General features: G+C 41.2%; 1 protein-coding gene and 1 pseudogene across 1 annotated transcript in view; one reads left to right on the top strand and one right to left on the bottom strand.

Moving 5' to 3' along the window:
* Positions 1-22,100, bottom strand: part of Fam117b (family with sequence similarity 117 member B) — a 71,897-nt gene that overhangs the window by 12,595 nt on the left and 37,202 nt on the right. Inside the window, exons 3-4 of the mRNA XM_036173148.1 lie at positions 16,574-16,666; positions 8,381-8,494 (exon numbers count right to left, since the gene is read on the bottom strand). Coding sequence (XP_036029041.1) covers positions 8,381-8,494; positions 16,574-16,666 — 207 coding nt within the window. The remainder of the gene's footprint in view (positions 1-8,380; positions 8,495-16,573; positions 16,667-22,100) is intronic.
* LOC118573346 lies at positions 19,086-21,936 on the top strand (annotated as a pseudogene).

Here is a 22,100-nt window from a genome sequence, read left to right as displayed (position 1 = left end):
GGATGAAGAGTTTTCAAGGTGCCGTAACTCAAAATCAAGTCCAAATGACAATAGCCATAGACTCAAGAACCTGACAGCAAGCGGACTTGCATCTTAGGATATATGAAATGTATCTAAAGCTCAAACCCCAGACAGCGAAGACGAACTCTCAGAAATTTACCCACATCTGTGATACACTACAAATGCCATTATGATAACGGCAAACACTCCAAGAGTATGAACCCCAGAAACACTTTCATGGGCCAGTGAGATGGCTGAGTGTGGAAAGGAGCCTGCCACCAAGCCTGACAATGGAGTTCCACATCCAGGATTCACATGGTAGAACCCTTCCAAAGTCTATATATAACAACACGAGTGACAAACTGCTAATAACTTTCCTGTAGCATTTATTCATTTGTACCACTACTATAATGGTTTTAATATGTTCAGCTCAGGAAACAAAAAAATAAAATTAAAGCTGGGCGGTGGTGGTACACGTCTTTAATCCCAACATTTAGGAGACAGAAGCAAGTGGATCTCTTGAGTTTCAGGGCAGCATAGTCTACAAAATGAGTTCCAGGACAGCCAGAGCTACACAGAAAAAAACCTGTCTTTAAAAACTAATAAATGAATACAATTTTCTTTTTTTCAGAAATTCATCTCTAATTTTCTTACTGGAAGCGTTTCCATAGTCACAGTGTTACTTTTTAAGAATAAGCACCAGATTAAATTGTAGTATATTGCCTGACCTCCTAACAAGAGGCTCAAAATAAAATATCAAGCAGGGTCTGTGGGGTATCTGGCAGGGTCACTGGTGAAGGTGTGTCAGGGCTCACTGTCCTATCTGATGGGATCTACCACGAAAACTCACTCTCATCTCCCTGGAGAGTAGCCAAAGAGACGCTGCCAACCCATCTCCAGTCCCTGAGCTCCAGCTTCATTCAGTGGATAATCTTACTGTCTGACACAAATTCAGAATGAACTGCTATCTCTACTCTTACTTCTGTTCTGTTTACACAAACAAACAAGAGTAAACACAGTGAGAAAGAAGCCAAAGGAAATCTACTTTGCAATGGCTCCCAGCTGTTGTTAGTGTAGAGCCCTCAGAGGTGGGGCTCAGCACCCTACCTCCTGGGCAGGTACCCCCCTTCATCTGTAAGGAAGGGCTCAGCACCCTAATTCATGGTTTTGAAATGAGGCAAGAGCACTTGCCCTGTGTTCTGTCCGTAACGGACACATTGCTTCTTAACTACTCTTTCCTATTTTAATCCCTCTGTTCACACATCTTGTTTTCACTATACCCCCAAGCTTCTCATATTATTTACTCACTTTTAATTTATTTCTTAAAATATATTTTGTTTTTTCTAAGTGTATTACTGTTTGTCTGCATGTGTCTGTGCATCGCATGTATGCAGTGCCCACACAGGCCACTAGAGGACATTCGAATGTCAGGACCTGAACCCAGATCCTCTGGAAGAGCAGCCAATGCTCTCAATCAAGCAACCATCTCTCTAACGCCTCGTTTGTTCTTATTTTTAACTCCTTTTTCTATTCCCTCTTCCAATCTCAACATCTACTACCAAAAGAAAACATTAAGTCTCTCTCTTAAATTTTATTTCTGTGTATGAATGTGAATCATGTGCATGGAGAAGCAACCAGAGGCCAGAAGAGGTGTAAGATCCTCCAGAACTGAAGTTATAGCCTGTTGTGAGCCACCATGTGGGTGCCGGGAACCAAATGTGGGTCCTTTGCAAGAGCAGTTGTTGCTCTTAATCACTGAGCTCTCTCTCCAGCCCCCAAATATCTATGTTTAGCTGTTCAACGGGTAGGTTGTTGTTGTTGCTTTTACTGGGTAGTTTTCTCGGGGTGGGGTGGGGTGAGGGACAACAAATGAGGCATTAAGCTATTTAACTTAGGTAGGTCTCAAATTCATGATCCTTCTGCCTCAGCATCTTGAGTACCGAGATTAGAGGTCTATGTCAATGCATCCTTCCATAGATGGAAGACATGTAGGTTGTTTTTGAGACAGGGTCTCTGTGTAGTCCTGGCTGGCCTAGAACACAGTCTGTAGAGCAGAACACCCTTGAACTCACAAGGATGCTCCTGCTTCTGCCCCTCCACCAAGTGTTGGGATTAAAGATGTGTGCCACCAGCCTGGTTGATCACTGCAGTTTAAATTGTAAGCTTTAAAGTAACTTTTGGTGCCTGGTAGACCTTAATATCCTGTTAATTTTCCTGGTTATACTCAAATGCTGCTTTTCCCTATAGACTTTAGTAGCAAGCTTTCTAATGACCACAGTAACACTTGCTGATACTAGTATTCTAGTATTCTTATTGACACTGTGTTATGCTTGAAAATTAAATTAGGAAATGCTACATGAACACATCTCTCAAGCCTGAGGAAGGTGTCAAAATTTCTTCAAGTCTACACTGTCTTTCCAGCATTACACTAAACTTTCCTGAGTATGTTTCACAAAGTTCTTATTCATGCATTCAGGCATTGTGGTATAAACCTTTAATCCCACTACACAGGAGACAGATCTCTGAGTTCCAGCCCAGACTGGTCTACACAGCCATTTCTAGACCAGCCAGGGGAATATAGAGAGACCCTGCCTCAATAAATGAATGAATGAACAAATAAAAAATAAATATTTAAAAGTTCTTATTCATTAAGTAGTCGGTGTTGCTGTTACTATAAAATAGGTTTTCTTGACAGTTTTGTCTTCTAACTAGCAGTCATTTTTTTATACATATGATGTGTGCTGATAGATTAGTACTCTAGGCTACATCCTTACCAAAAATCTTGACTGGTTTTTACTGATTTTCTGAAATTTTCCAAGCATCCTATTTTATAATTTGAGTCTCTTTTCTTTTTCCTTTAAGATGTATTTATTTTTATTTTATGTGGATAGGCATTTTGCCTGAAAGTGCACTGCATGGGTGTCCACCGCCCTCAGAAGTCAGAAGGTGATGGATCCCCTGCAAGTGGGAATTACAGGTGGGTGTGAGCAATATGTAGGTGCTGGGAGCTGAACTCAAGCCCACTGCGAGAGCAGCCACCCTTCTTAGCTGCTGAGTCATCTCTCCGGCCCTGAGTCTTGTCTTTATTGCGAATTCTCATGGCTGTAATCAAGGTGTCTTCTTTTCTAACTGCATTAGCTAATACACTACTCATACTATATTCTGAACACAAGTGAACTTCCTGAGATGCTTGCCTTTTCTTACTGAGCTCAGTGGAAAGGTCTCCTACAATCTCTATTAATAACACTGGCTCTGAAGTTAAGGGGTGTTTTTGAATAGTATCGTATTAAGAAAGTATTTCTGAATTCCTACATTCTTGAGTATTTTTCTTTCTCCTGTCACCCCCATATACTGGGGATCAAATTCTGGGACTTGAATGTACTAGGTCACTGCTTTGTCATTCAGCTGTAGTTGAGTACGTTTGTAAAACACGGAATGGCTGCTAAACTTCCCAGAAGACTTGGTTGGTTGGTTTTTTTTTCCAATCAAAAAAGGTATTCATATAGTTTTTAATCTGGAAAATTTCAAAGCAGGTACAGCAAATCCCTCTATGGCCACTGAAATGCTGGTGTTAACCAATATGAATTCCACATGCAACTTCCTAAACACAAACAAGCTGTGTTCACTATAACCTAACACAATGCCCTGTCTAGCTGAGGGCTATAAAGCAGAGGTTAGTAACAGACATCAAACCACTTACTTTAGATCTGAAGGTGCTCTTCGTCCTTACAATTAGTCATCCACTCAACATGCAAAAATGACTTAAGATATTAATCTTTATGCTACAAACTATTAAAACGATAAAAATACAATATAAATAATGAAAACGGTCCACCATATTCTAGACTTCAAAACCTGCATATATGTTCACATGCACATACATGCATTCATACCAACTTCTTTGTATACATGTACATATTAGATTTATATCTTACTCCAAAGTGCCAGTAATAATGCAAATGTTTTAAAATTGTATCTTAAATTTTAGGAAATATTAACACTTGGTAAATTATCTTTTAAAAATGTTTCTTTAATGTGCATGGGTGTTTTGCCTTTGCTATGTCTGTGCACCATGAACATGCAGTGCCTGTGGAGACTAGAAGAGGGCATTGGATTGAACCTTCATTCCCTGAAAGAGCAGCTAGTGCTCTTAACCACTGGGCCATCTCTCCAGCCCCTAAGTTTATCAGTTGTGGCTGACACATTACTCTTATTCATTTATACTGGTGCACAGTATTAAAAGTTTGGAAAATGACAGTGGTTAACAACAGAGGATAATGAAGCATCGTCGACTAGGTATAATACCACGTATCACTCTTGGGGTTGAGGGTATAGCTCAGTCGACATAAGTACCTGTCTAACATGTAAGAAGTTTGATCTGGGGGTGGGGAGTTAGCTCAGTGGTAGAGCGCTTGCCTAGCAAGCACAAGGCCCTGGGTTCGATCCTCAGCTCCAAAAAAAAAAAAGAGGTTCGAGCTACAGTATCTCCACCCTATCCCTAAATCAGTCTTTTGATAAACCAACAATTGGACCAAAAACATTTAATACTGGGGGGAGGCACAATGTAGAGTTATATGTACATTCTTTTGTTTGTTTGTTTGTTTGTTTGTTTTTTGAGACAGGGTTTCTCTGTAGCTTTGGAGCCTGTCCTGGACTAGCTCTGTAGACCAGGCTGGCCTCGAACTCAGAGAGATCCACCTGCCTCTGCCTCCCGAGTGCTGGGATTACAGGCGTGCACCACCACCGCCCAGCTTCCTTGTTTGTTTGTTTGTTCGTTTGTTCGTTCGTTCGTTCGTTCGTTCGTTCATTCATTCATTCATTCATTTATACATCTGGTCATTCATTCATTCATTCATACATCTGTTCATTCATTCATTCATTTATACATCCGTACATTCTTAATGTCTCTCTCAGAGCCAAACAAATAAAACTATTGTAAGTTCTGGTTTAGTATCTCATGTTTTTCATTCATGCAGGCTTACTTTTAGTGTCATGTCTAAGATACTATTTGTTTTTGTGTATATATATATAAATACATATATATGGCTTGACATGTCATTTTTTTCTTTTTTAAAGATTTATTGTTCTGCTTGCACTGTGTGTATGCCTGCAGGCCAGAAGAGGCGCCAGATCTCATTACAGATGGTTGTGAGCCACCATGTGGTTGCTGGGAATTGAACTCAGGACCTCTGGAAGAGCAGCCAGTGCTCTTAACCTCTGAGCCATCTCTATAGCCCGATGCTTCATTTTTAATTAAATAGTTTTCATAAAATGTATTTATTTTACAAAATATACATATATATTGCTTGATATTTTGCTTTTTAAAATAAAATATCAACTAGTACACACTTTATTATGTTCTAAGCACTCTTCTAAGCACTTTATTTATTTTGTCTCATTTATCCTAAGCTAGCCTCAAATTTCTGGGCATCCTGCCACCACCTCCCAAGTGAGGGGATTACAGGCATGTACCACTATGCTGGGCTTGGTGTATGCTAGACAAACACTTTATACCTCCAGCCCCTGTTCTAAGCACTTTATGTACATTGTTTAACTTTACAAATGTTGTATGAAACAGGCGATTTTGATATCCCCACTTTATATTTTTAAACTGAGACTGTGAGCAGCTAACATAGAATTACAGAATTGAAGCTGAATTTAATATTCTACCAAACAAACAATCCACCCACAAATACTGAAAACAGGTTTCTCTACATTGTGAGACTACATCTGATTTTTCACTTTATATTCTGAAGAAATTTCACATTCTTTTTTTGTTTGTTTGTTTTTTTGCTTTTTTGAGACAGGGTTTCTCTGTGTAGTTTTGGTGCCTGTCCTGGAGCTCACTCTGTAGACCAGGCTGGCCTCGAACTCACAGAGATCCGCCTGGCTCTGCCTCCTGAGTGCTGGGATCAAAGGCGTGCGCCACCACCGCCCGGCTTCACGTTCTTTTAAGAGCGCTCTAAGAGTCCTTCACCGACCTCAGATAACCCAGGGGAAACATCAGAGGCACCTTGAGAGGCGACCTTACTCCTTCCCTCAAGAAGTTCTGACTCTCACAGATAGTCATGAAGAGAGAAGAAAGAAATCTGTATTAGAACAAGGCTGTTCCAACGTGAGTTCAAAGTTACTTTAAAAAACAAAAATATCTTAAGATATGACACTAAAAAGTGACCCCATGTGATTGAAAAACACAACATACTAAACTTGACCAGAATTAAAAAATAAAAAAAAAAAATTGTTCCTGGCTCAGTGAGAAACACTAAAAGAATGAATGAAGCTGGGTGGTGGTGGGCGCACGCCTTTAATCCCAGCACTTGGGAGGCAGAGCCAGGTTGATCTCTGTGAGTTCGAAGGCCAGCCTGGTCTACAGAGTGAGTTCCAGGACAGACACCAAAACTACACAGAGAAACCCTGCCTTGAAAAACAAACAAACATACATACATACAAACAAAACCAATAATAATAAAGAAGTGTAATTTAGTCCTGGCTGTCCTGCTACTCAGTCTGTAGACTAAGCAGACCTTGAACTCTGAGATCCTCTTGCCTCTGCCTCAAGAATGCTGGGATTAACGGTGTGTACCACTATGCCTGGTACATTTATGCTTGTTTTTGGAAGAAATTCTTGCTACATATAACTATGTCTCAGCCTCCCCACATACTGAGATTACAGGCTTCTGTCAGGACATCCAACTAAAATATTTCACATTAATAAAATGGTATTAAAAAAAATCATTTCAAAACCTGATCAACTCCTATAATGCATCATTTAATTTGATAAAATTCAATCTTAACCCTAAATTGACCTTGAAAGAACATATGATGGGGAATACAAAGCAGCCTTACTTTTAAAGAAATTAACAGAGTTCTTATGGATGAATTAGAAAGGACGAGGATGTAAAATCATGAGTCTCCAGCCCTCTGAATGTACAGATGGTAATTTCTGTTAACATTCCAATGTTGACAGTTATTATATTTTATTACATATTAAATTTTACATCTCTTTGTTGACAGTTAACATTTCAATTTCTCAAAAACAAAATTGTGTGTTTTAACATAAGTATCCAATCATATTTCTATTTTCTAAGATTTATTTTATATTTGATTATTTGTGTGTGTGGTGGTGTACAAGTACAGGCATGTGAATACAGATGCCTAGGAAGACTGTAAGAATTAGATTCCCTAGAGCTGGAGTTACAAGTTGGGGGCTCCTCTGCAAGAGCAGTACACTCTCTCAAGCCACACTCCCAATCATATTTTTTAAGTACAATTTTACACTTGGGGAAAAGCTACTAGAAAGTAAAACCAAACTACAAACTTACAACACTCAAAGTTATTTTAAAAACTATCCTTTACTCATATTTTCTATTGCATACAACCTACACATAGTAACAATCATGAGAATATCCACTCAAAAAGGGATTTTTTTGTTTTTGGAGTCATGGTTACTCTGTGTAGTTGTGGCTCCTGTCCTGGATCTCGTTCTCTACCACAACCACTCAGTGGTGCTGTTGTACTAAGAATGGGGCCAAAGACAGTACCTAAAGAACAAGATGGCCTTCATCTTGTAAAACTTGACTTACAGACAGGTGGTGGGATAGATTGCTTCCACCAGCTAATCGAGTCTTAAGTATGATCTGAGAGTCACAGAACTAGCCTTCCAGGTTCCTTCCACCTTCCAGGATCACTGTCTACTGCTCTGACAGAAAACTGAATGCAGGCTCCTGTAATCCTAAAACTTTGCTTTTGGGATTTGAAAGATTCAATCACAGGGCGTGACATAAATAAACCTGCTCTCTTCATACCAAGAACTCTATCTAGCCATCTAAATCCAGAGAAAAGCTCTATGTGTGACCCACTTGCTCTTCCATAGGATCAAACCAGTTATCTGTTCCTCCCAGAAGACACTGAGACAGGAATTATTCCTCCCCATTTTCAGGTTATACAACTGAAACTTAGAAAGGATAAAGGTCTGTTCAATGCCACACTTCAGCATACTGCTTCAGCAAAGTGGACTAAATCAAAATGTGTAACTGGAGCTGAGCACGGTGCACACCTTTAATCCCAGCACTCAGGAAAGAAGCAAGTGATCTCTTTGAGTTAGAGGCCAGCCTGGTCTACACAGTGACTTCCAGGACAGCTGGGGTTGTGTAAAGAGACCCCGTCTGGAGGAGAAAAAAAGTCCCAAAGTAAATAAATAAAGACTCTTTTTTAAAAAATGTGTAACTGGGTATGTCTCCTAAATGAAATACCATTTTGTAAATCTGGGAAATGGGAAAGCTGTGACTTAGTACTTAAACCATTGTTCCAAACATGGTTTTAGACATTCTGCCCTAAACAATTAGAATCCACCTACAAGGAAAGCAGTTTCTTTCCTTACCTGGCTCTGGTTAATAGCTGCATGGTTGCCATGGAACGGAGACTGTCTCTCTTTATCTCGATGATGACGACTGCTGTGTTTGCTTCTCTGCAATTGCTGGCGTAATTTTGCAATCTGCAAAAAGAAAAAAAACAGGCAGAACCAGAGTGTTTTTTATGCTAAAAAAACACATTCTTGCTTAATAAGAAGCAATAAAATTTACCCTTAATACTTTGAAATTTTAAACCATATTACAAAATCTAATTGAACAATATTTTTATATACATATTCACACATATATGTATAGATTTAAGGTGAAACAAAAGTATACTCAACACTGTCTTTAATCTTGAAGCTTCTTAAATACTAACCAGTTTTCAGCATTAAAATGTGCTTAGAAACAACTTATTCTCTTTTGCCTTTACCATTAACCAATTTTTATTTCGATTTCTGTACTGAGCTTTAAAATTTTTGTTTTGTTTTTTGAGATAGAATTTCTCTGTGTAACAGCCCTGGCTATCCTATAGACCTAGCCCTGTCCTACAGACCAGGCTGGCCTCAAACTCACAGAGGTCCGCCTGCCTCCACCCCGGCTGCTGGGATTAAAGGAATGCACCACCACCTGACGAGTTTCACTATTTTTACAAATACAAAAATTAAATGACATTTACAAACCAAGCCAAGTGTGTTAGTTTCAATGAGAAACATCCTCTATAGCTTATGTGTTTGAACACTTGGACCCAAGCTGATGGTGCTGTGTGAGGCGGTGATGGAGGAGATGATGGAGGAGGTGATGGAGGAGGTGATGGAGGAAGCACATCACTTGGGGCCGGCAGGCTTTGAGCTTTTATAGGCTTACTTCACTTTCTAGTCTCTCCCTGCTTCTATGTTTTGATGAAATATGATGAGCCTGTTCCTGGGTCCACATTCATCTTTTCCCTCTCCTCCCTGTCTCTCACCTTAAGTCCAGAAAACCTTTATTTTTAATCAAATTGTTTCTGGCCAAAGTGTTTATCAGAGCAACAGGAAGGAAACTAGAAGACCAAGCCACGTACTACACTTAAGATGAAATCTTTAAGTAGCAGATACAGTTTGCTGTTTTCTCAGCCAGGATCTCATCAGCAAATGTATTAACTCCGTTTGCATTGCTGTGAAGTATCATGACCAAGGCAATATAGGAGTCTACTTGGGTTTGCAGTTAGTTCTAGAGGGATAGGGTCCACGATGGTACAGCAAAGCACAGTGACTGAAACAAGAAGCTGAGAGCTTACATCTTTTATTACAAGCTTGAGCAAAGGGGGAATGGCACATGACCTTGAAGCCTCAAAGCCTGTTCCCAGTGACATACTTTCTCTAGCAAGGCCACAGCTCCTAAACCTACCCCGCAACTCTATCATCCACTGGGGACCAGGCAATCAAAGGCTTGAGATTAAGGGAGACGCCTCAAACCACCACACTAAGACTAGCCTTCAAGTCTTGATCCTCCTGCTTCCACCTCCCAAGTGCTGGAACTACACGCGTGTGCCGCCATGCCTGGCTACAAATGAAGATTCAATGGCTATCTCATCATTATCCTTTGACCGCATGTTTCTCATCCACTCCTATTATGGGTGAAATGCAGTGCCATTAATTATAGACACAGAAAACAATAATCACAACACAGAGCCATCTATAATCAAGTTGGTTATGCTGAAGCCAGACAGTGGTGGCTCCCACCTTTAACCCCAGCACTTGGGAGGCAGAGGAAGGCAAATCTCAGTGAGCTGAAGGCCAGACTAGTCCACAGAGTGAGTTCCAGGACAGCCAGGGCTACATAGAGAAATCCTGTCTGGAAAAATCAAAAACAAGGGGGAAAAAAAGATAAAAAGAAAAAGTTGGCTATGCTGAGTTACTAAATCTCAAAAGCACTATCACATGCAGAAAAAATGTCAGTTTCTTAATCACATTCATTTTATAAATCTGATGTCCTTATATATATTTTAAGTACATACAGACTGTATTTAACACAAGCCTTGCACCATCAGATTAATAACATGCATATTCCTATTAAAGTATTTGTATTTTACAGTCAGACAGCAAGGGCTAGATGGCCTGGGCAGAGAGCTGGACAGGGACGGGCAGGCAGCAAGGGCGGGCTCCAAGATCTGCTTTGCCGCTGGCAGTTCCTCTACAGACTCCCGGAAGTGAAGCCTTCTCCACTGCCCTCCCTCCTGCTTCCTAGACCCCAGCTGCACATAAAAACCACACAGAGAGGAGTAGGCAGGGAGACTGAGCAGTGCTGCTTGGGCTTTGGCTACTTGCCATGGTCATCTTCTCTGTTCTCAGGCTGCTCTGGTCCCTCCCCCTGGTCACTGAATTCACTTTAGCAGGGATTCAGATATATGATAATACTGAAATATCGTTTTATGCTGTTCAGTTTTATGAAAAGCTAGCTATGAACTGGGTTATGACTCCTGCTTCTCTTTTAAAAGTTTCCCGTCTGTCCTATGACTGGTGAGCCCCTTGGGGTGAGGACAAGAAAGAGAGCAAATCAAAACAGCCAGGGAGAAAAGGACTGCAGACCTCACTAACTTCCTAAGACTTCTGCTGGAAGATAAACGTCATCTCAAGATTTATAAAACTAGTACATGAACTTTCTGTATCTCAAGATTGTATGTAACTGAGTCTGGTTAAAGATTTATAAAGTGTAACAAATAACTTAAAACAGGGTTGATAATTAAAAATCTACACATGGGTGTATAACTCAGATAATGGTCAATAACTACTTGCTCTTAAAAATAAACTGAATAATAGGTCTTTTGGGTGTCAACTTTATCTCAAACATCATGGACTGAACCAAGTGCTTATCTTTAAACGTCCTCAAATTCACTGTCTGCATTTATCAGACCAGAGATGTTGTCATTTACTTTATGCAAAAATTCTAATAATTTTGCTAATTGTAGTTTACACTTAAATAGAGAAGTAAGCAAGCCCAAGTAAGAGATAAAAGAAACTGTCTCGTGGAAAAGAATCAGCCCAGGCTGAGTCTAACCTCCTGGTTAGGGCTGCTGGCCTCTCTGGCCTGACAGTCATTAGCGACCAGCATCCCTGATGGGTCTTGGAAGCAGCAGCAGAGGTTTAATGTCATGAGATAGGATATGGCCAGGGTCTTGGACAAAGACAGACAAAAATCTTTATTACTGTACATGAAAGATAAAGAAGCTCAAGAGTTAGGGCCACAACTATAAACACAAAAACTTAAGACAGTTTCCTTCTGTCTTAAGGAAAAAGCACACAAGCCAACCCAAGTCTGTCACTGTGCCCAGCAAGCTTCTCCCTCTGCCCTGTGAGGTACTTCTGTTATTTTATGTGCCCCCCTCCCCCAAAAAAGGACTTTTGCTGCCAGACATCGTCAGATTGTAACGTGAAATGATTTCTAGGTAGCCTTAGAGATCTACAGATGTGAATGTGGCTTTCATCACCTGAAGAGCCAATGAAAGTCTTAAAAGGTCCTCATAGAAGTGGGTTCTTAAACTAAGGTTCTAAATGAAAATGGCTAAACACAGGCTCCAAAGCACGACAGTAGGAAGATAATGAATAAAAGACAAAAAATAAAAACACAGGGAAATGAGGATTCCCGAAGTGCTGGTCCCTGGGGAGCTCTAGAGCAAAGATACTGCCTTTGATAATGTGCACAAGCCTGCCGCCAGCTCTACAGGACTACCTGATAGGATGAAGGCCCAGATACTCTGATATATAGGTGCTGGTTATTGGAGGCAAACTGTGTAAAAGCTAAGGACTGGTTCTTACTGCTGGACACAGATGAAGCATCAGTGGTTACTATTTGCTGTTCAATTACAGCACACCCTGTCTAAAACTCCTACAAGTTCAATGTTTCTAAGAACTAATATTATAATAAGAATGCTAATCAATTTAAAATTAAGTTTGAATCCCAATCTTATATAAAAGCTACTAACTTGTTATAGACAAATAAAAAATAATTAAAATGTGGGTTGATAGTCACTTTATAAGTGACCAAATTCGAGATGGGCGGTGGTGGTGCACGCCTTTAATCCCAGCAGTCGGGAGGCAGAAGTAGGCAGATCTGTCAGTTCAAGGCTAGCCTGGTCTACAAAGTGAGTTCTAGGACAGCCAGAACTGTTACACAGAGAAACCCTGTCTCAAAGGAGAAAGATAAATAACCAAATTCTTTAATATGTTCAGAACATGCTTATAGTCATGCTGGGTACAAATGGAACTTATTTACAGGAATAAGATCTGTTTAGCCTCCTATCTATGTTTTCAGGGTTAAGTTTAAAGCAAATAACTAAAAACAAACAGTTCATTTAAATCAGGTATACTAAATAGATGGACCTCAAAACTTTTCAGAGATCTACTGAATGTGGCATTTAAAATGTTTAATTAAAAGGGGGAAAAAAAAAAAGCCAGGCAGTGGTGACGCACGCCTTTAATCCCAGCACTCAGGAGGCAGAGGCATGCGGATCTCTGTGAGTTCGAGGCCAGCCTGGTCTCCAAAGCCAGTTCCAGGAAAGGCACAAAGTTACACAGAGAAACCCTTTCTTGAAAAACCAAAAATAAACAAACAAATAAAAGGGAAAAAGAGCTTCTTATGATAGAGATGACAGCTCCTAGCAGTGACCCTAAGGTCTCCAAAGATGACAACGGGCACAGACCTGGACTGCGGTGGCACTTACCACTGGGAAATACTGCCCTGTGCCTCGCCTGTGCCAAGGCACTTCTCAAACTGTAAACACTGTTGGGTTGGCTGCCCTACTACACCTAAGTCAAAGTGGGATCAACTGTCCCAAATTTCTTCTCTGCAGGAAAGAGCCTTAAGGGCTGTGCTGTCCTTTGCAGCAAGTGAAAATGCAATGCTGTCCCGTACGACAGCCAAAAGCTGACCTCTGGCCCCAACAACACTGTTCTTGGAGTCTATTGGGGTAACCATCCAGGTAGCCAGCAAGTCTCTGTAATTTGTTGTTTTGTTTTATCAAGACAGAGTTTCTCTGTGTAGACTTGGCTCTCCTGGAACTCACTCTGCAGACCAGGCTGGCCTCCAACTTAGAGATCCACCTGCCTCTGCCTCCTGAATGCTGGGATTAAAGGCATGTGCCACCACTGCCCAACAACTTTTACTATTTAAAGGAATATGCTTTTCAATGACTGCTCTCAATAATCAACTACTTATATCTCGTGGTAAACAACTGATTAAAAAATATTTTAAATTTTTATAAGTTCTGAGAATCTAAGAAAATATTCTGGGGGCTGGAGACATGGCTTAGATGTTAAGAGCACTGACTGTTCTTCCAGAGGTCCTGAGTTCAATTCCTAGCACCCACATGGTGGCTCACAACCATCTGTAATGAGATCTGGCGCCCTCTTCTGTATACATAATAAATAAATAAATAAATCTTTAAAAAAAAAGGAAAGAAAATATTCTAAGATAAATATAAGTTATAAAGATCTGAGGATAAAAAACTTTTAAATAAATCACAAAAATCTAAGGAAATAATTTATGATATAAATACCAGTTACTCTACACTATGATTTACTAAGATTCAAAGGTTCAGAGTTAACGCTGATCAACAGAGTTCTGGTAAGCTGGTAAGCACCGACTACTGTTATCAGTCACAAACTCGAGACTTTAAATCTCCTTTAGTAGTCATTTAAATACAGACTGGAAGATGCTAAAAACATCTCTGTCCAATCTACATCCAGCCCTCTGGACAATAAAGAATGTTCATGCTTGTTAACCCTGAGCCATAGTTTCTATGACTCAAAAACATGAGTCTACTCCAGCTGTTTTATTGACACCTGTTAGCTGCTTTTTCTACAAGGAGGATTTCAGTACAGAGCGCAAACAATGGTAACACTAATATATCAAAAAGCTGTGATGTCTTTTTGCAAACTAGTAATTCATGTAAGCTTCAGGAGTGGAAGTCCTAAGACGTGGCTCTATCTCTCAAGGGCCAAACGGACTCCAGGGAAGTACACCTGCCAACCAACAGCCTAAGTCTCCCACCTGCCTATTCCTGAGGGTGGAATCTCTCCCCCGTGGTCTTGGGACTCCTCTCCTCTCTCAACTACCAGGACTATGGGCCTGGAAGCTCCAAATGGAAGTTTCCTTTACGTTCTTCTGCTTGAATGTCTGTCCCCCGTCTGCATCTGTCTTGGCAGGGTTCCACCTGGCTGGTGTACACCATCTAGAAACCAGCTGTGGACTGCATACTGCTCCAGAGGTGATTTATACCATGCCAGCCCTAGTAGTCCTACAGGACCAGAAAGCCCTAGACTTGCTGGAAACTGATATGAACCAGTCCAGCCAACATGACTGCACCCTGTCTCTTCTGCTGGGTCAACAAACCAGATGCTTCTGATGAAATAAGTATCTCATTGCCTGAATCTCCTCCCAGCCTTTGACTAATGTTCTGGTCTCCCTGGGCCCTGACAATGACATCCTAATTTCAGCAGGAAGCAGTTGCAGAAGAGAATACATTGCCCCTTATCCTCAACAAAGGCTGGAATGTTAAATCCAAAGGAAACTCCCTGACAAAGGGGGAAATATGTATTTATGTGTATATATATATATAAATGCCTATTGACAAACCCGGCTCCTTCATTATCAGAAAGGTACCTGTTAAAACCAAATAGACTAAGATCCATCAACAGGTAGATCATTAGTTAAAATAGTTCTACAATATGTTAAGGCACTCAACCTGTTCTTTATAAAACAAAGAGACGGCTTTAAGGAAAATTTATACTTTCTATGCTAACCAATCAGACATAATTAGAGAAAAGCTAGTCACAATACAAATTTTGTCTCTCACCAAAGAAAAAGCGCTCAGCTACTTGCCCTCTGCTGGCATTATCAGCTCCTACAACAGATATAAATGGCTGTTTCCTATCAAAGAGTTCAAAGGGATACGTAAGACGAGGGGGATGAAGGACTGGCCTGACTCCATCTTAAGGACGGAAGCCACTTTGTTACAGGGTCAGAACAAGTTCAATTCTGTTGCTGTGGCTGGAGTTTCCCTGTGTCCACCCAGCTCCTGCAGCCGCTCAGACCCAAGTAAACACACAAGGACCTATATTACTTACAAACTGTGTGGCCGTGGCAGGCTTCTGGCTAACTGTTCTTATATCTTAAAGTAACCCATTTCTACTCATCTGTAAGTTGCCACGTGGCTTGTGGCTTACTGGTACTTTTACATCTTGCTGCCTCTGTGTCTGGCTGGCGACTCCTGACTCAGCCTTCCTGTTCCCAGCATTCTCCTCTCTCTTTGTCCCGCCTGTACTATACTTCCTGCCTGGCTGCTGGCCAATCAGCATTTTATTTATAAACCAAATCAGAGCAACACATTCACAGCATACAGAGTGATATCTACAGCAGTGTGCTGCAAAATTCCAAATGCTCTAACCTGTCTCTGGAATTTGCCATGCTCCCTAACCTATGGAGTTTGACTCATACCTTGAATACACCCCGATAAGAAATCTTCTGCAAATAATTCTGAAATTCCTCTGGAAATCCCCCAACCCATGAAAACCCGCTGGGCTTTGTAGTTCGGGGGGTAATAGAAGTCCCACTTTTTCCTATGTTCAATGCTGTATTTTCTTTTTTTTTTTTAAGATTTATTAATTTATTATGTATATAGTCCTCTATCTGTATGTGTGCCTGCAGGCCAGAAGAGGGCACCAGGTCTCATTATAGATGGTTGTGAGCCACCATGTGGTTGCTGGGAATTGAACTCAGGACCTTTGGAAGGTTAAGCAGTGCTCTTAACCTTTGAACCATCTCTCCAGCCCCTCAATGCTGTATTTTCAAACCCTGCTATGGGGAGATAGCACTGTCTGACAGAAAATAAAGCTTGTTTAAATTGACCAAAAAAAAAATGGGTGATAGTCTTTACTCTCATTCAATGGGATTAATAGGAGGTATAACACAGACAGATGGGGTGCACTAGCTACTCCGCACAACCAAAACAGTGAGAGGTTCAGTCAGAGACCTTATCTCAATAAGGTAGAGAGTGAAAGTAGCCGACACCTGACACGGACCTTTGGTCTCCACATGTTCATGCACAGACACACACATACTCTACATACACACATAATACCTTCCTGTGCCAGGAAAAGGACAAATCTTTGCAGTCTATGACTTTTAAGGAACTAGCCAACTGGAAAAGCCAAATTTCTGCGTCCACAAAGCACATTACTAACCTCTTTAAGCTGTTCGGTGCTGCCCCAGGATGCTGAGCGCTTATGAGACCCTTTCTTCTTTTCAGCATATTCTTCGGCCCACGTACTCTCGGTCTATTGTAGAGGAAAACAGTCATGTTGACAACAAGTACTTAACAATACTGCATCAGACTTTATCTATTAAATAATGTATGCTACATAAAAATTGAAGTATATTACAGCATATTTTAATCTTTTAAGATTTATTTTATGTGTGTAAGTGTTTTGCCTGCATGTATGTATGTGCACCTTGTGTGCCTGTAGGTGATTGTGAGTCACCATGTGGGTGCAAGAACAGAGCTCTGAAGCACTGGGCCACTTCTCCAGAATATTTCAAACACCACAAACTACCCAAAGCCTCTCAGCACTAGGTAATTATAATTGATACTTTGACCTCTCTTTCATTTCCATTACTGTACGTTCAGTCTTATCCTTACGAATCTATAAGTAGACCGTTAACAGAGCAGAGTACAGAGAAGCACGGCAGCAGTATTAGTGATTAGTATTCCTGTGTTCTTAGGCTGGGTGTCGTAGCACATGCCTTTAATCCCAGCACTCGGGAGGCAGAGGCAGAGGCAGGAAGATCTCTGTGAGTTCAAGGCCAGCCTGGTCTACAGAGCGAGATCCAGGACAGATAGCTACACAAAGAAACCCATCTTGAGGGGAAAAAAAAAAAAAAAGATAGATTCCTGTGCTTTTACCAGGCATTATTAAACATTCTATAAATCTTGAAGATAAACTACGACAATGAGAGGTTATATAAGGTTCCTAGGTTCTCAAGGCTAGGAAGCAAAAATAAACTTAACTCCAAAGCCCATAACTTCAACCTGCTACTGTTTACTCTTGCCTAGAGTATGTGTACAGAACAGCCTCAAAAACATTAATTTTTGATGGTTATATCAAATTTGGAACTTAAGTTTCAGAAAATACAAATATAAGTAAATTTTTTTTTTTTTTTTTTTTTTTTTTTTGGTTTTTCAAGACAGGGTTTCCCTGTGTAGCTTTGCGACTTTTCCTAGAACTCATTTGGTAGCCCAGGCTGCCCTCGAACTCACAGAGATCCTCCTGCCTCTGCCTCCCAAGTGCTGGGATTAAAGGCATGCGCCACCACTGCCTGGAAATTCTTGACATGAGAAAATATGCTCAACCCCATGAAAAATAAGAGAAATCAAGTTTAAACTTAACTATGACTGTGAAGTGTGGATAACACACATTCCTACATTGATGGTGCAGGTATAAATTAGGACAGTCTTTTGAGAAAGCTTTGGCTGGTGTCAGTTACAAGTCAAACACTGCTGAGCAATCCAACTCTTCTGGTAATTTACCCTGCCAAATGTACATCTCTGTGCATGTGTATGTGTCTATATGTTCACGTGGAAGGGGGGACTTGTGCGTGGAAGCAAGAGTAGACCATCTCAACTGAAAATTCCTCAGGAGCTGTTCGTCTTATTTTTTGAGACAGTCTCTTACTGGTTTGAGACTCACCAAACAGGCAACACTGGCTAGCCAGCAACCCCAGGGATCTACCTGTCTCTGCCTCCTCAGCACGGGTATTACAAGAATGTGCCACCACTGCCACCTTTTTCTGTTTCCTCGTCTTTTTCTTCCTTCCTTCCTTCCTTCTTTCTTTTTTTTTGGGGGGGGGGTGTCTTTTGAGACAGGGTTTCACTGCGTAGTTCTGGAGCCTTTCCTGAATCTCACTCTGTAGACCAGGCTGGCCTCGAACTCACAGAGATCCTTCTGCCTCTGCCTCCGTGTGCTGGGATTAAAGGTGCGTGCCACCACTGCCAGGCCATTTCCTTGTCTTTTTCCTTTTTTTCCCAAGACAGGGTTTCTCTGTGTAGTCCTGGCTGTCCTGGAACTGGCTATGTAGACCAGGCTGGCCTAAACTCAGAGATCTGCCTGGCTCTGACTCCCGTGTGCTGGGATCAAGGCGTGCGCCACCACCAGCCTTCTGACTTTGGTTCTGGGACTCAAATCCAGACCCTCCCACTTGTACAGCAAAAACACTGCCCACTGAGCTGCCATCTCCCCGTCCCCATGCACACCTTCACAAAATGAGACGGCTACACTATTCCTTACAGCACTGCTCTCAAGGAAAAGACCTGAACGACACAAACTGTGGTGTGAAAGAAAACAGCCTCCAAAGGGAGAGGCACTTTGGGAGAGCTGGCCTTGTTGGAGGAAGTGTGTCACTGTGGGGGTGGGCTTTGAGGTTCCCTACACTCAGCATACTGCCCAGTGTCCCAGTTGACCTCCTGCTGCCTGCAAGATTGGACTCTCAGCTACTCCAGCACCACATCTGCCTGCATGCCGCCATGCTCCCCATCGTGGTGATAATGGACTGGACTTCTGAAACTGTAGCCTCCACCCTGATCAACTGTTTCCTCTGAAGAGTTGCCGCGGTCCTGGTGTCTTCACAGCAATGGAAACCCTAAGACACACCCATATTTACTTAGGCCTGGCTCCTATTCGGCTATTTGAAAAAATGAACATGGGAGTTGGCAAGGTAACCAGTGGCTGGTGGCTGGCTCCTTCATCTCTGATCTCTCAGCATTTACCCTGATATCTGGCTCCGGGATTTTATTATTAAGACCAATTAGGATTTGTGCTACAAATAAAAATGCAAGGTTTTCCCAAATCAAGAAACTGTGATTCTAACTAGTCACCTGCCCACGCTTAGCTCCCTAAGGCTAACAGGACTCCACTCAGAATACCTCAAGATTCAGTTCAGACAGTGACCACCATGCCACTCTAAATCCCACCTCCCACTGGGAACCTCCAACTAGCCCTGCTGTTTCTGCTTTCTCACAGGAGGGTCTGCAGGCTCTATGTCAACAGTCTAAACACCTGGAACACCTGGCAGAGTGGCACATGCCTTTACTCCCAGCGCACAAAAGGAGCATTCTATGAGTTTGAGGACAGTCTGATTGATCTACATAGGAAGTTCTAGGCCAGCCAAGGATACACAGTAAGATCTTGACTCAAAATAACAAAACAACAACAACAAAAAAAAAAACCTCAAAACAACAACAAAAATACCCATCACAAAATTAATGAGAATTCAGTATTAAAACTTTTAAATCTAAAAGACATTCCATTATGCAACATAATTCAGAGTTTAGTGCATATGTGTTGATGTTAAACACCAGGCCTAAATCCTACAAGTTATAAAATGTTTGTGACATCTCAGACAAGTTACTTATCCTTGATGAATTTAATTTTTCTTTTGAAAAGATATGAATTACAGTAACTGGTATGTTTTAAATTTCATTACATTTATCTATGCAGAGTGTATGTGGATGGGTGTGGGTACGTGCGGGAGTGTCACCGAGCTGTATGGAGGTCAGAGGACAACTTGTCGGAGGCTCTGGGGGGTTGAAGGCAAGCCATCAGGCTCTGGTGGCAAACACCTTTACCCACTGAGCCATCATGCTGGCCCAGAAATAGGTATCTGTCAGTTTTAAACTGGCATGGGGGCAGGACATGTAGAGAGGGAGGTTGGGCTGGCATGGAGTGCAGCACCCGGTGATCACCTGTCTGCTTTCTAGTGTATCGGCTCTTTGACCAGAAAAAGTTCAATCAGAATCTGAAGTTCCAGTTTCGAAATAAAGAAGTAGCAAATTTTCAGCTTTCTGTGAATTTTTATTGGAGACAACAATGACATGTCAAGACTAGATATTCCAGTTCAAGTCAAGAGACTGGCAGAGAAGCTTAAACGTGGCACAGTGCTGAGTGCAAGCAACTAAACAGAAATCATTAACACAGGCACTGCTGCAGCAAGTAATTGAACACAGCCCAGAACACAGATTAAAGGGGCAGCTTTTGTCTCTTCCTCCCCAGAAGATTGTGGTTAAATTCATTTCACCTGATGGTGCCAAAAAATTTCATGTTGGACATTTGCAATTCACCATTATAGGAAATTTTATTGCAAGCCTAAAAGGTTCGGGACAGTAAGTAAAAGAATAGCTTATTTTTAAGCTGGGAGTGTCGGTGCACGCCTTTAGTTCCAGCATTGGAGGGGCAGAGGTAGGTGGATCTCTGAGTTTTGAGGCCAGTTCTGGTCTACAGAGAGTTCCAGGACAGCCAGGCCATACTGAGAAACCCTGTCTTGAAAAACAAAACAAAACAAGAATAATTTATTTTGGAGACTGGGACATATAGTTTGGTCTCCTAGGAACTGGTTTCCAACTGTCTAGTTAGGAAGAAAAACTTCAGTAACATCCTTTATAGCATCTCTTTGAAGTTATTCATAATTAATAAAGAAGTAACAAAAGATAAAAATTATAGCAAAACTGGAACATAAATTTTTCCATCAATTACTATGGCAAAGATTTTGGGATTTGAGCATTGAAGAATATATTCAGATTCACAAGTATCTAGGAATACACTGATGAATATTCAGCAGAATCATTTGATTGTGGAAAAACTCAAGATGTATTAAAGTTGCTAGACTTTAAGCATAAGACTCCGACAGACAACAATAAGAGGAAAGGTCACTCTCTCTGGGACTGGTGACCCTCTTCTATCTGCACTGTGACGTGAAGCAATGGAACTCCTCTCCATGCAGACAGGGATCTTGTAGCAACTATAGATCCCACAGACAAATATAATTTTGATGCAATAATTTACACACAGAAAAGGGAGGGAAGCATTTTGAACAAGGATTCCAAATGCTAGAGATCATGGCGTATGAGTGGACAGAAAGGAGCTGACACACACCTTCTGGAATAGTGCAATAGTGAATGAAGGGAATGAAAAGCCAGGTGATGCCACTCTTCTGGAAGATGTCTTAGATGAGATTCAATCAAGGATGCTATAGAACATGGTTTCCATTAAGACAAAACCAAACAAAGAGACAAAACACAAAGAAAGGAGAACCCACGGGAAACTGTAGACGGGGTTGGGCTCACAGCTGTTATCATCCAGGACTTCAGAGGTTTACCGTTACTCTGCCTATCAGTTCAGTTACATGACATCTTCCAGAGTCGTGGGGACACTGGCATCTTCCTACAATATACCCAAGCCTGACTCTATAATTTTTGGATGTAGTTATCTCAATGGCTTCAACATTGCTTATCTGTAAGAGCCACAGTCTGTTTCAATGCTCCAGCATCTTCTTGGGATCAGTGAGGAACTTTTTAACTAATCCTAGGACCTGCAACTCAGGCACATTGCTAGTTGCCTTTTAAGTCACCTTGCAGCTGTGGCACACAAAAATACTCCAAGTACAAGACAGTCTTCCTAAAGCAGCTGGAGCCAGACTTCATGTTTCCAACACTGTCTATCCTGTCCTGGCCAATGGGATAAAATGTCTTTGAATAACTCCTGTCTGCAGGGTATAGTTTCCAATCACATTTTTTTAGTGCAAAAAAAAATTTTGTCTCAACAAAATCTTGTTAAATAGTCAAAAACAATAAATTTCATAGATTATGTAGTTTATTGTGATTTAAAAAAATGTGTGAGACGTATGTGTTTGTGTGTGCATGTGGAGGTGAGAAGCCAGCTG

Source organism: Onychomys torridus, chromosome 23 (assembly GCF_903995425.1).
Source record: "Onychomys torridus chromosome 23, mOncTor1.1, whole genome shotgun sequence".
In the NCBI taxonomy this organism is placed as follows: domain Eukaryota; kingdom Metazoa; phylum Chordata; class Mammalia; order Rodentia; family Cricetidae; genus Onychomys; species Onychomys torridus.
The sequence above is the reverse complement of the archived record's forward strand: the minus strand, read 5'-3'. Positions and strand labels throughout refer to the sequence as shown.